We start from the raw sequence: 12,328 nt of genomic DNA on the forward strand, positions 1-12,328 counted from the left end.
TTGAGTGTGTGTGTGTGTGTGTGTGTGTGTGTATGTATGTATCAATAAAATAATTTGAGAGAACAGTTATTTTAGGGATGGTGTTTTATGACAGCTATAAATAACAAAAATCAGTTTCCCCCACAATTTTGATATGGTTGAACAGTTACAACAGACGTACATATCTCAATGCTACATAAGGGTAACAGCCATTCATAGACGCTTTTATGACAAGAACATTAGAGGACACTGTGGTTCGTGAGACTGCACAGTGACAAGCCAACAAACAAACTTTTACAACATAATGAGCCATACAATGTGGGAGGAGGTGGCTTGAGGTTGTAGATGCATCTTAATTCACCATCAGAACTTAGTAAGAGACGCAGTGTCTCTCAACCCGAACGGACTGAAGGGCCACGGTTAGGAGTCGTGAGCTCTCCTCCACAACACCTGGGCTGGGCTGCACCGGCATCACTTTGAGCCTGCTGTGGGACATGGAGCTCAGAGAGACCTCTGGGGCCAACCATAACAAGCCCAGTGTATGAGGGCCCAGAGGCTGGGCAGTGGGCAGTGAGCAGGGACAGTTTGGCACTGGTTGGGTGGATGGGTGGACTGAGTAGACAACATAGAGTTAATAGAGATTACCAAGAGAGAGAAAGTGGTTGTGATAAGGAGCAGGGAGACGATGAACCCAAAAGAAAAACACCAAACCCCACATCTGTAGTATCAGATAAAAACTCTGGAAACAGGATGAGAATTACAGGGTCTCACTGTACAATATGTCAGCTGTGTGTAGAAAACAGATGCATTCTGTTGATTCATTAAAAAAGATCATATATTTATATGCAGATATTCTTTTTTGTGCAGAGGCTAAACACTTGTTTGGTAGTAAAATGTGCACATTTATATATATATATTTTGTCTTTAAATATACTAGCTTGAATTACACTGCCTACTTGAGAACTTCCTTCTCCAGAGAAAATGACTTGATAGGGTGATAAGTGAGTTCGGCTTGCAGGTCTGCCATCTCTTTCATTAAACTATTTTTCTAGTGGAATGCCTAGAGAGTTTTACAGACAGAAATATAGAACTATTAATATTACACTGTCTTATGGTAGAGAGAATAAGACAATATAAAAACAAAACCAAAGTGAAGGTGAAACCCTGGATTACTTAACTCCTTTACGCACTGGCCTGGTTGTGGGTTTGGCAAAGATCTATAGTTTTTGTCAAAACATCAGTGTCTGTAGAATGACAAATGAAATGAAGAGGTTAGCTAGACAGAGTATGTGTAAAAACAATGCCAACAGCAATGCACTCAAAAACACCTTTACCTATACTGGTACATGAATAATCATGGGATTTCACTGTACAAAATGTTGCCTTGCTGCAAACAGGTCTTTTGCAGTCAACTGACAATCAAGGATCCCAAGTCTACAGTGAGGTCTTTAGAAGATCAAGCCAACGGCGCCGCCAGCGGGGCAGCGGAGTTGGACAGAAACACAGGACATACTTTGCTCTATCACAGAGGAGCACTTCAATTGCTTGAATGTGTTTGTTTTTCAAGTTGTTCATACAAAGCTTAAAAACTATTTCAATCACCGAGATTTAATTATCTTTGTTTTAAAGTCAATTACTTAAATTCTTGCAAAATAATTATTCAACTTCACCAGAATCCTGAGTAACCGTGAAAAAATAGGTATAATCAAAAGAGAAAAAACATCCCTTCATTGGAACAGAGAACATCTCATCTCCGATAACATTTCAATGACTGGCGACCAAGCGTTCCTGAAGAAAACACACATACACACGCTCACACCAACTTCATTAAACCAACAAAAAGAAGGAAACATAAAAGGCAGGTGGTACACATGAATAAAAGGCATCAAAAACGATGCAGGTATAATGCTCATTTTCAGTCAACATTTCCACAATGTCTCTGTGACTGAGTCAGTGATACAGTGTTTCGTGTCGCCAGCAAGGGGAGAGGACTGCACAGACCAACCTAGGGTCTGGACCAGGGGACTCAGTAAAGGTTCAGACAGGCACATTTGATATATAGATCTAGAATATTCCTGACATTGAGCCTGAAACAGTCCCAGTCTCTTGTCTTTCCATGTTTGAACTGTTCGCTTTGGTAACGGATGTCAACCACGTCAAGGTGTTTTTTCTTTTCCTTTATTTTAAATCATAGGATTTGTTTTAGTACCTAAGGGAGAGTTAAGTGCTCTGCGTTCAAGGCAGCATTACAGCCAGATCACCATGGAGGGCACATCCAGACCCTTTTCCTCTCTCCCTCTCCACACCAGTGTCCTCAGCTCTGGTGTTTGTTCTTGGTCTACTCTCCATGGGGTGAAAGTGCATAGGAGTGGGGTTGCCACCATTGCAGCAATAATCCCCTCACAGTAGTAAGGCCTTTTTTCAAAACAACATGACTGCATTAGCGTGTCGGCACAGTGACAATTTCAACGTGTGGAGATCCAGCAGGGTCATCCTGTGTGTGTATGTGTTTGTGTATATGTCTATAATATGTGTGTGCATGTATGTGTTGTGTGTGTGTGTATAAATGTTTGTGTGTGTGTGTGTTTGTGTGTGAGCATGTAAGAGGGAGGAGTTGAAGGACTTTCTCCTTCACTGTTCCGTCCTTCCCGAGCATCCTGGCTCTGTCCCTCCTCTTCTTCATCTTCCTCCTGCTACTGGCGCTCCTCTCCTTCCTCCTCCTCCTGAATGACCTGGATCTGGTCGTCGGAGGGCGAAGGGGACAGGCTGGGAGGCAGGCTGTCGGCCTGCTGCTTCTCCTTGCTCTTCTCCTCCTCCTCGATGGTCTTCTTCCACACCTTGTGGTTCTCTGTCAGGTGCTGCATGATGTTGCAGAACAGCCGACGCCGGCCGTTTCTCCTTTCTGCATGGGACAACATACAAAAAAGGATTTAACATCCCATAGCTTTTTAGTTGCAATAGCAATGATCCATAAAACATCCTGCTCTTGATAGAAATGTTAAATGCTAAAATTATAAATGTGTCAACTCATAGTCATATATCAATTCAGAATGATAGAAGGATAGAAAATTACGTCTTACTTGGTTCGAGCTCCTCCTCCAGCTCGTCTTCATCAGTCTCTGTGTCCTCCACCTGCTCTTCCTCATCCTCAGAGTGCTCCTCGTCGATCCAGTAGCCAGGGAGCAGGCCAGCAGCGTCGTACGAGTTGCAGAGCGGCCCCACGATGTGTGTGATGAAGGACTCCTGCAGCTTGGCCAGCTGGGGAGAGGAGCGGTCCATGAAGGGGCTGATGGGTAATCCCAAAGTGGCCTCCTCATCCCCCTGTAGATGATAGACAGACAGGCAGACAAACATTTTCACTAATTTGTCAATTAAGATTGTTTTATTTATTAATCTAATTCAATTTAACTTCCTAAATGGATAAATGTGACATTTTGTTGATTCTAGCAGTACCAGACATCAGTAAATGAAGAAACAGTTCTGGGTAGGCTATGTCAGTGTTTTCCAACCCTGGTCCTCCAGTACCCCCAACAGTACACATGTTTATTGTAACCCTGGACAAGCACACCTGATTCAACTTGTTAACTAATCATCAAGCCCTCAATGAGTTGAATGAGGTGTGGTTGTCCAGGTCTACAATGAAACTGTCTAATGTTGGGGGTACTGGGGGACCAGGGTTGGGAAACACTGGGCTATGTGATATGTGAAGCAACAGTTCTGGGTAGGCTATGTGATATGTGAAGCAACAGTTCCAGGTATGTGATACTGTATAACAGGATGGCATGACATTACATTGCTAACCTGACATGTGGGCCATGCTGAGTGGAGGGGTTCTATACCTGCTCATAAAACTCATTGACAATGCCTTCTGTCCACTTGAGGTGCAGATCACGCCCTTTGGCCGGACCGTTGATGTCTGCCAGCTTAATGCAGACTTGGCACACCAGCAGCCGGTCATTCTCATTAGTCCAGTCAATTCCTGGACTGTTCACATCATTCACCTATTTATAGCAACACAAACATTCACACAGTGATTATAACTGCCAGGCTCCTCATTTCTAACAGAGATCCAGCATGTTCCTTTAAGTATCAACTCTATTAGCCATAAAGATAAGACGTATTGTTATTGTCTTTTCCAGTATCAAAATGACAGGAAAAACAAAGTATCAACAGAATGGAAACAGATTTTCTGAAAATGTGAGGTTCATCATCATCATCTCAAACCTTTGAATTGAACTCGGCGAGGAAGTCAAAGTGCTTCTTCAGGTCTGTGGCGAGGATGGCCTCGATGACAAGGAAGCGAAAGCGTTTGAACTCCACGTGGTCCAGGTTGGCCAGGAAGTTGAACTCTGGCTGGGACAGATAGAGGCTCCAGGCCGAAGCAGCGTGGTGGTTCTCCAGGACCGAACGGTCATTATACAACACCGCCTGAGGAACAGAGGGATGAGACGGAGGTAGAGGAGAAGTGGATGAGGGAAGAAGAGAGTGAGTGGGAGGAACGGTAGGTCGAGTGGAGGGATGCGGGTGGGTCAGAGGACAAGAAGAAGAAAGGAGAGGGTAAAATAGGAAAGAGGTTGAAGGGAATGGTAAAAGACTGTTAATCAATATGTCAGGGTTGAGCTGCGTTAGTGGCTACGAGGAAGGCATGGCCCACATGTCAGGTTAGCAATGTAATGCAATGCCATGCCATCCTGTTATACAGTATCACATAGCCTACCTGGAACTGATGCTTCACATATCCTACCCAGAACTTTTGCTTCACATATCACATAGCCTACCCAGAACTCTTGCTTCACATATCACATAGCCTAGTGTTTCCCAACCCTGGTCTTCCAGTACCCCCAACATTACACATTTTTATTGTAACCCTGGACAACCACACCTCATTCACCTCATTGAGGGCTTGATGATTAGTTAACAAGTTGAATGAGGTGTGCTTGTCCAGGGTTACAATAAACATGTGTACTGTTGGGGGTACTGGAGGACCAGGGTTGGAAAACACAACCTAGACAGTATGCACAGTGCTATAATAGGTCATGACAGTGCAAAACACTATTTATACAGTGGTATAGTTTGTTTGCCAACCTTTGCCATAATGTTGAAGCAAGAAGGAATTTGCTGAATTCTCAGGATTTGTGGGAACCTTTCCCTGACATGTGAACTAAGTGTAATATTATACCAGTCCCTCTCTTCATTGCTTTTACCATGAGATCCAAGGCTGATTAGAACCTGTCTATGTAGAAGGTTTTAGGCCAATAAAGATCTCATATATGAGTCACAGGGACCAAATGAATGCCGTCTGTGACACAAGCACAACACTTCCCCTTTCCTAGGACTTAACAGCGTGTGGGAACACAAATGGGAACACTTATTGAAGTGACGGGATAGGTTGAACATTCTCTTCCTGATACAGGTTTTACTGTTGAACAGGTGTGGGTTTGCTAGCTGAGATGGTAGAGCAGTGGCTTTGGGGATAATAACACTTACCTGAGCTGCATTAGTGGCTACGAGGAAGGCGTTTGTGCGACCGGGGTGGTCATAGTCATGCATGGCAGCTGCTACATATAGTGCCATGAGTTCCAGAGCAGGGATGTTCCACGCCAGGCAGCCGTAGCTGTCGTCAGAGATGGACGAGCTCTTGGAGGAGGCGTATGATACCCGGCCCGGCGAGATCCCACTGTCTGAATCTAGAGAGAAGACACAGACAGCAGCTTTCAGCAACGACATACTGGGACCTCACACTGGAACTACATCATTACTGGAGAAGACTTGACTGTGTATTAAAGTGAAAACAGGGAACTAGTGTCACATTAAGAACAAAGTATGTAGAGTAGGATTTCTACAGGCAGGTTAAGCTGGTGGCCCAGTGACTCAGACTACTGCACTCCATTTGAAAAATGAAAAGGGACAAAATAAGCCATAAACACACTGAGCTCAGCAGACAGATCTCTATCACGACAGAGGCTTGCTCACCACCCCATCTCCCCCATCTCTTCCTCTCTGTTTCTCCACCCTTCCCTCCCCCTCTCTTTATCAGAAGGCAGCTGCTCCTCTGGCAGCTACTGAAGGATCAGTCAGCAAGCGAGCCTTAAATCATTTCCGATGGATCAAAGATGCAGTACATAAAATATAATTAGCAGGGACGGGACTGGGGATCCTGGCATTTTAAACTAAACCATCTGGTGTCTGCCGAGAAAAGGCCACACACTACAGGAATGCCTACACTGGTACATCAAGAGGCTAGAACTAGAAAAGTCCCTTTCCTAAAGAAAATGTGTGCTTGCTAGCATGTCTTAAAGTATTTATGGTTGTGAAATAAGTTAGAGTAGTTATAGTGAATACAATACTAATGGTACTGACTGGTTAAAGTAGAAAAAGTAGCCAGATGGGAGAATTGAATGCTTGATTGAATAGCCTACCCTGAACATGTGAAAGCTGGTTTGGTGTCTCTACCCTGAACATGTGAAAGCTGGTTTGGTGTCTCTACCCTGAACATGTGAAAGCTGGTTTGGTGTCTCTACCCTGAACATGTGAAAGCTGGTTTGGTGTCTCTACCCTGAACATGTGAAAGCTGGTTTGGTGTCTCTACCCTGAACATGTGAAGATTGGTTTGGTGTCTCTACCCTGAACATGTGAAGGTTGGTTTGGTGTCTCTACCCTGAACATGTGAAGGTTGGTTTGGTCTCTCTAGCTTGAACAGTTCAAGAGTTACTATTATTGTTGGTGGGTTATTAAATGCCAATTTATGCTAATTTGAAGTGTTATAGTTTACAAAGTTTTGAAGTTGTTTTAATGTATGTAGCTGTAAGAGTTAAAGAACAGTAGCATTTGAAATGAATACCACTGTGTTCTCATGGTTGAAATTGAATCGATTAAGTGTTATGCTAATGTATTACACATTAAAATAGTTTATTGTTTATGAAGGTGTGTTAGGATAGCCTGAATGTTTTAACGTTGGTAACTTAATTTTGCTACCACTGTATTTCTATGGTTCTCATTCAAACCCCATGTTAATTAATTCAGTTGAATAAGTATAGATGGGTGGAAAGATTGATCGATTGATTGATTGATAGGATAGCCTGAACATGAGAAAGTTCATTTGTTGTCTATAGCTTGAGACAAGCTGGAGGAGGAGGGGCTATAGGAGGATGGTAGGGACTATAGGAGGATGCTAGGAGCTATAGGAGGATGGTAGGGGCTATAGGGGGATGGTAGGGGCTATAGGAGGATGCTAGGGGCTATAGGAGGATGCTAGGGGCTATAGGAGGATGCTAGGGGCTATAGGAGGATGCTAGGGGCTATAGGATGATGCTAGGGGCTATAGGAGGATGCTAGGGGCTATAGGAGGATGCTAGGGGCTATAGGAGGATGCTAGGGGCTATAGGAGGATGCTAGGGGCTATAGGGGGATGGTAGGGGCTATAGGAGGATGGTAGGGGCTATAGGGGGATGGTAGGGGCTATAGGGGGATGGTAGGGGCTATAGGGGGATGGTAGGGGCTATAGGGGGATGGTAGGGGCTATAGGGGGATGGTAGGGGCTATAGGGGGATTATAGGGGCTATAGGGGGATGGTAGGGGCTATAGGGGGATGGTAGGGGCTATAGGGGGATGGTAGGGGCTATAGGAGGATGGTAGGGGCTATAGGGGGATGGTAGGAGCTATAGGAGGATGGTAGGGGCTAAAGGGGGATGTAGGGGCTATAGGAGGATGGTAGGGGCTATAGGGGGATGGTAGGGGCTATAGGAGGATGGTAGGGGCTATAGGGGGATGGTAGGGGCTATAGGGGGATGGTAGGGGCTATAGGGGGATGGTAGGGGCTATAGGGGGATGGTAGGGGCTATAGGGGGATGCTAGGAGTTATAGGAGGATGGTAGGGGCTATAGGAGGATGGTAGGAGCTATAGGGGGATGGTAGGGGCTATAGGGGGATGGTAGGGGCTATAGGAGGATGGTAGGTGCTATAGGGGGATGGTAGGTGCTATAGGGGGATGGTAGGGGCTATAGGGGGATGGTAGGGGCTATAGGAGGATGGTAGGGGCTATAGGAGGATGGTAGGGGTTATAGGGGGATGGTAGGGGCTATAGGGGGATGATAGGAGGATGGTAGGGGCTATAGGGGGATGGTAGGAGCTATAGGAGGATGATAGGAGGATGGTAGGGGCTATAGGAGGATGGTAGGAGCTATAGGAGGATGCTAGGAGTTATATGAGGATGCTGGGAGCTATAGGAGGATGGTAGGGGCTATAGGAGGATGGTAGGGGCTATAGGGGGATGGTAGGGGCTATAGGAGGATGGTAGGTGCTATAGGGGGATGGTAGGGGCTATAGGGGGATGGTAGGAGATATAGGAGGATGATAGGAGGATGGTAGGGGCTATAGGGGGATGGTAGGAGCTATAGGAGGATGATAGGAGGATGGTAGGGACTATAGGGGGATGGTAGGAGCTATAGGAGGATGGTAGGAGCTATAGGAGGATGGTAGGGGCTATAGGGGGATGGTAGGAGTTATAGGGGGATGGTAGGGGCTATAGGGGGATGATAGGAGGATGGTAGGGGCTATAGGGGGATGGTAGGAGCTATAGGAGGATGATAGGAGGATGGTAGGGGCTATAGGAGGATGGTAGGAGCTATAGGAGGATGGTAGGGGCTATAGGAGGATGGTAGAGGCTATAGGAGGATGGTAGGGGCTATAGGAGGATGGTAGGGGCTATAGGAGGATGGTAGGGGCTATAGGAGGATGGTAGGGGCTATAGGGGGATGGTAGGGGCTATATGGGGATGGTAGGGGCTATAGGAGGATGGTAGGGGCTATAGGGGGATGGTAGGAGTTATAGGAGGATGGTAGGAGCTATAGGAGGATGGTAGGAGCTATAGGAGGATGATAGGGGGATGGTAGGGGCTATAGGAGGATGGTAGGGGCTATAGGAGGATGGTAGGGGCTATAGGGGGATGGTAGGGGCTATAGGAGGATGGTAGGAGCTATAGGAGGATGGTAGGAGCTATAGGAGGATGATAGGGGGATGGTAGGGGCTATAGGAGGATGGTAGGGGCTATAGGAGGATGGTAGGGGCTATAGGAGGATGGTAGGGGCTATAGGGGGATGGTAGGAGTTATAGGAGGATGGTAGGAGCTATAGGAGGATGATAGGGGGATGGTAGGGGCTATAGGAGGATGGTAGGGGCTATAGGAGGATGGTAGGGGCTATAGGGGGATGGTAGGGGCTATAGGAGGATGGGCTCATTGTAATGGCTGTACTGGAATTCATGGAACGGAGTCAAACATGTGGTTTCCATATGTGTGATGTGTTTGATATCGTTCCATTAATTCCATTCCAGCTATTGCAATGAGCTTGTCCTCCTATAGCTCCTCCCACTAGCCATCACTGCTGTTGGTGGGTTATTTTAAACTAATGTCGCTAATTGAAATAGTTCGCTTGGAAAATGCTTAAGTTGTTTTAATGTTTGTAGTTGAAATGGTTAAAAAGCAGTAGCATTTCAAATGTCTACAGTGTTACAGTGGCAGTTGGCAATGAATCCATGTTTTGTAAATCTCTGCAAATTTAAATGGTTTCTAGTTTATAAAGGTTTTAAAGAAGTCTGAACATTTTAAAGTTGGTCTTGTAGATTAATTTGTTATAATTTAAAAAGCATAAATCTTATAAAGAATCTGTATAGAATCTAAGTAGGGTCAGTCTGAACATCTCAACATTGGTTTAGCATTGATAGCTTAAACGGTGAAAGAGGAGATATGTCTCAAATGTTTGCCATTGAAATGCATTTTGAGATTATTTTAAATATTGTTGTAGTTAAATTATCAATGATATAACAAATATTTTGTCAAGAAATCTAAGTTGGGGCAGTTTGCACATTTGCAAGTTGGTTTCGTGTTAAAAAGCTTCAATCCAATAATAGGAAGTATGTAAGAAATCTAGAGTGGTCTTGCCTTCAGCAAGCACACTAATAATAGGAAGTATGTATGAAATCTAGAACGGTCTTTCCTTCAGCAAGCACACTAATAATAGGAAGTATGTAAGAAATCTAGAACGGTCTTACCTTCAGCAAGCACACTAATTATGCTAATAAATATGTGGCATATTGTGGTATATTATGGTAATAAATGAGGGCTTGGGGAAGTCCAGAGTTATACCTACTGAGGCAAAATGAAATAAAGAGAACAGAAATAGTGCTACCTGTGTCACTTCCTGTCACATGCTCATTGTGGATCTGTTGGAACCCTGGGACAGGCCGGGTAGTCAGGTACCAGACAGCATGGAGCACGTCAGTGGCATGGACCCGGTTATGATCTGAATACAGGCAGAGATTCACACAGGACATCACACATCAGTCACAGTAATACTTCACCACATCATTCACATGAGGTAGAAGCTTCTATTACATATGATGGTGCATGTCTGCATGTCAAGCTGTATGTAGTGAACTGTAGGCCTATTATTTCTACTTCATGACAACCCTATGGTTAGTTTCTAAACCTGGGTAAATCATTTCAAATAATACTTGAAGTGGGCATAATTTAGCTGCGTGGAATAGTCTAAACTAGCGTAATTAAGCGCCATTCAAATACCTTCACGTTATTTTTTGTACATATTTTTTACCCCCCTTTTCTTCCCCAATTTTGTCATATCCAATTACGATCTTGTCTCATCGCTGCAACTCCCCAACGGGCTGGGGAGAGGCGAAGGTCGAGCCATGCGTCCAAAGAAACATGACCCGCCAAACCGAACTCCTTAACACCCGCCCGCTTAACCCAGAAGCCAGCTGCACCAATGTGTCGGAGGAAACACTGTTCAACTGACGACCGCTGTCAGCCTGCAGGCGCACGGCCCACCACAAGGAGTCGCTAGAGCGCGATGAGCCAAGTAAAGCCCCCCCAGCCAAACCCTCCCCTAATCCGGACGACGCTGGGCCAATTGTGCGCCGCCTTATGGGACTCCCGGTCATGGCCAGTTGTGACACAGCCTGGGATCGAACCCGGGTCTGTAGTGACGCCTTAAGCACTGCGATGAAGTGCCTCAGACCGCTGCACCACTCGGGAGGCCCATACCTACATGTTTTTCACCCAGGTCTGATCATTTCTACATCTGAGTAGACAATACACCAAGTGTTAATATGGGCTTTGTGCCTGGACTGAAGAAAGCATAGGCAGCACTATACTCACAGGGAATATCCCTGTAGCCGTTCTCCAGAGCACAGAAATAGGACATGAACTCCCTCACAGGGATCTTAAACATCTCAAACAGACAAGTGTCCTGGAACAGAGTGTAGGTCACCTGGGGAGAAAGACAACAAATAAAACACCTAGGTTAATTTAAAAACCAAATATTTGTTTTTTTAATACATTAACCAAGTCATTCCCCTCAGACACAGACAGTGAGACACTGGGAGAACACAGTGTACTCAAAACAGCACATAGAGAAATCCCCAAGACAACCACGAGCATTCAGGACATCATTCAGTCAAATATCAGTAATGGGGATCATACCGTTCATTTAAACCATACCAAATCATAACATTTAAACCAATCATTCAAGTGAGTTTCTCCAAATAAATAAATTCAATGGCTGCATCACAAAACTACTCTTAGCCCTATGGGTCCTGGTCTAAATTTGTGCACTATATAGGGAATAGGGTTCCATTTGGGATACAGCCCAGGTGTTTCTTATTCAAATATTAATTGATGTAACACAGTGGTTCTCAAACTTTTTATACTCCCGTACCCCTTCAAACATTCAACCTCCACCTGTGTACCCCCTCTAGCACCAGGGTCAGCGCACTCTCAAATGTTGTTTTTTGCCATCATTGTAAGCCTGCCTCACACACACTATACGATACATTTATTAAACATAAGAATGAGTCTGAGTTTGTCACAACCCGGCTCGTCTTTCAAGCTGTCAGGCATTCCCTTGGCAGCAAGAGCCTCTCGGTGGATGCTGCAGTGTACCCAAGTGGCGTCGGGAGCAACTGCTTGCACGCACGTTTCCACTACACTATGTCTCCCTGTCATGGCTTTTACGCCATCAGTACAGATACCAACATGAGCAGCAGCTACGTTTGGCTACATAAGGACCGTTAGTGGAATTCCCGCGAGAGGGTAACGGTTAATGTGATTGGATGTTAATTATTTGACTAGGCTACCTATATTTGACATTGTGTTGTTATTTCTCTGAACACTAGATGGTTTAATTTTATTTTAGGCAGTGAATCGAGGCTACTCAGGCAAGAAAAAACCCTTGCCCAAATGTATAGCCCCCATTGGAAAATATAAATGGACTGTTTGAAAATGTGAAGTTTTCTTTCTTCCAAATTGAATTAAAAAAATTATTTTAAAAAATGTGAA

The 12,328-nt window shown here is 44.9% G+C and overlaps 1 protein-coding gene across 3 annotated transcripts in view; it reads right to left on the reverse strand.

Annotated features, from left to right (window-relative positions):
- Nucleotides 1-66: 66 nt before the first annotated feature.
- LOC139563037 (cGMP-inhibited 3',5'-cyclic phosphodiesterase 3B-like) overlaps nucleotides 67-12,328 on the reverse strand; it is an 82,122-nt gene continuing 69,860 nt past the window's right edge. For all 3 annotated transcript variants that reach the window (XM_071381292.1, XM_071381291.1, XM_071381293.1), the window contains 7 exons: nucleotides 11,150-11,261; nucleotides 10,164-10,277; nucleotides 5,467-5,666; nucleotides 4,204-4,407; nucleotides 3,819-3,980; nucleotides 3,060-3,300; nucleotides 67-2,881 (listed from right to left, as the gene is read on the reverse strand). In XM_071381292.1, the coding sequence (XP_071237393.1) occupies nucleotides 2,673-2,881; nucleotides 3,060-3,300; nucleotides 3,819-3,980; nucleotides 4,204-4,407; nucleotides 5,467-5,666; nucleotides 10,164-10,277; nucleotides 11,150-11,261 (1,242 nt within the window). In that variant the 3' untranslated portion in view covers nucleotides 67-2,672. The remainder of the gene's footprint in view (nucleotides 2,882-3,059; nucleotides 3,301-3,818; nucleotides 3,981-4,203; nucleotides 4,408-5,466; nucleotides 5,667-10,163; nucleotides 10,278-11,149; nucleotides 11,262-12,328) is intronic.

This window comes from Salvelinus alpinus, chromosome 33, assembly GCF_045679555.1.
Source record: "Salvelinus alpinus chromosome 33, SLU_Salpinus.1, whole genome shotgun sequence".
Lineage (NCBI taxonomy): Eukaryota > Metazoa > Chordata > Actinopteri > Salmoniformes > Salmonidae > Salvelinus > Salvelinus alpinus.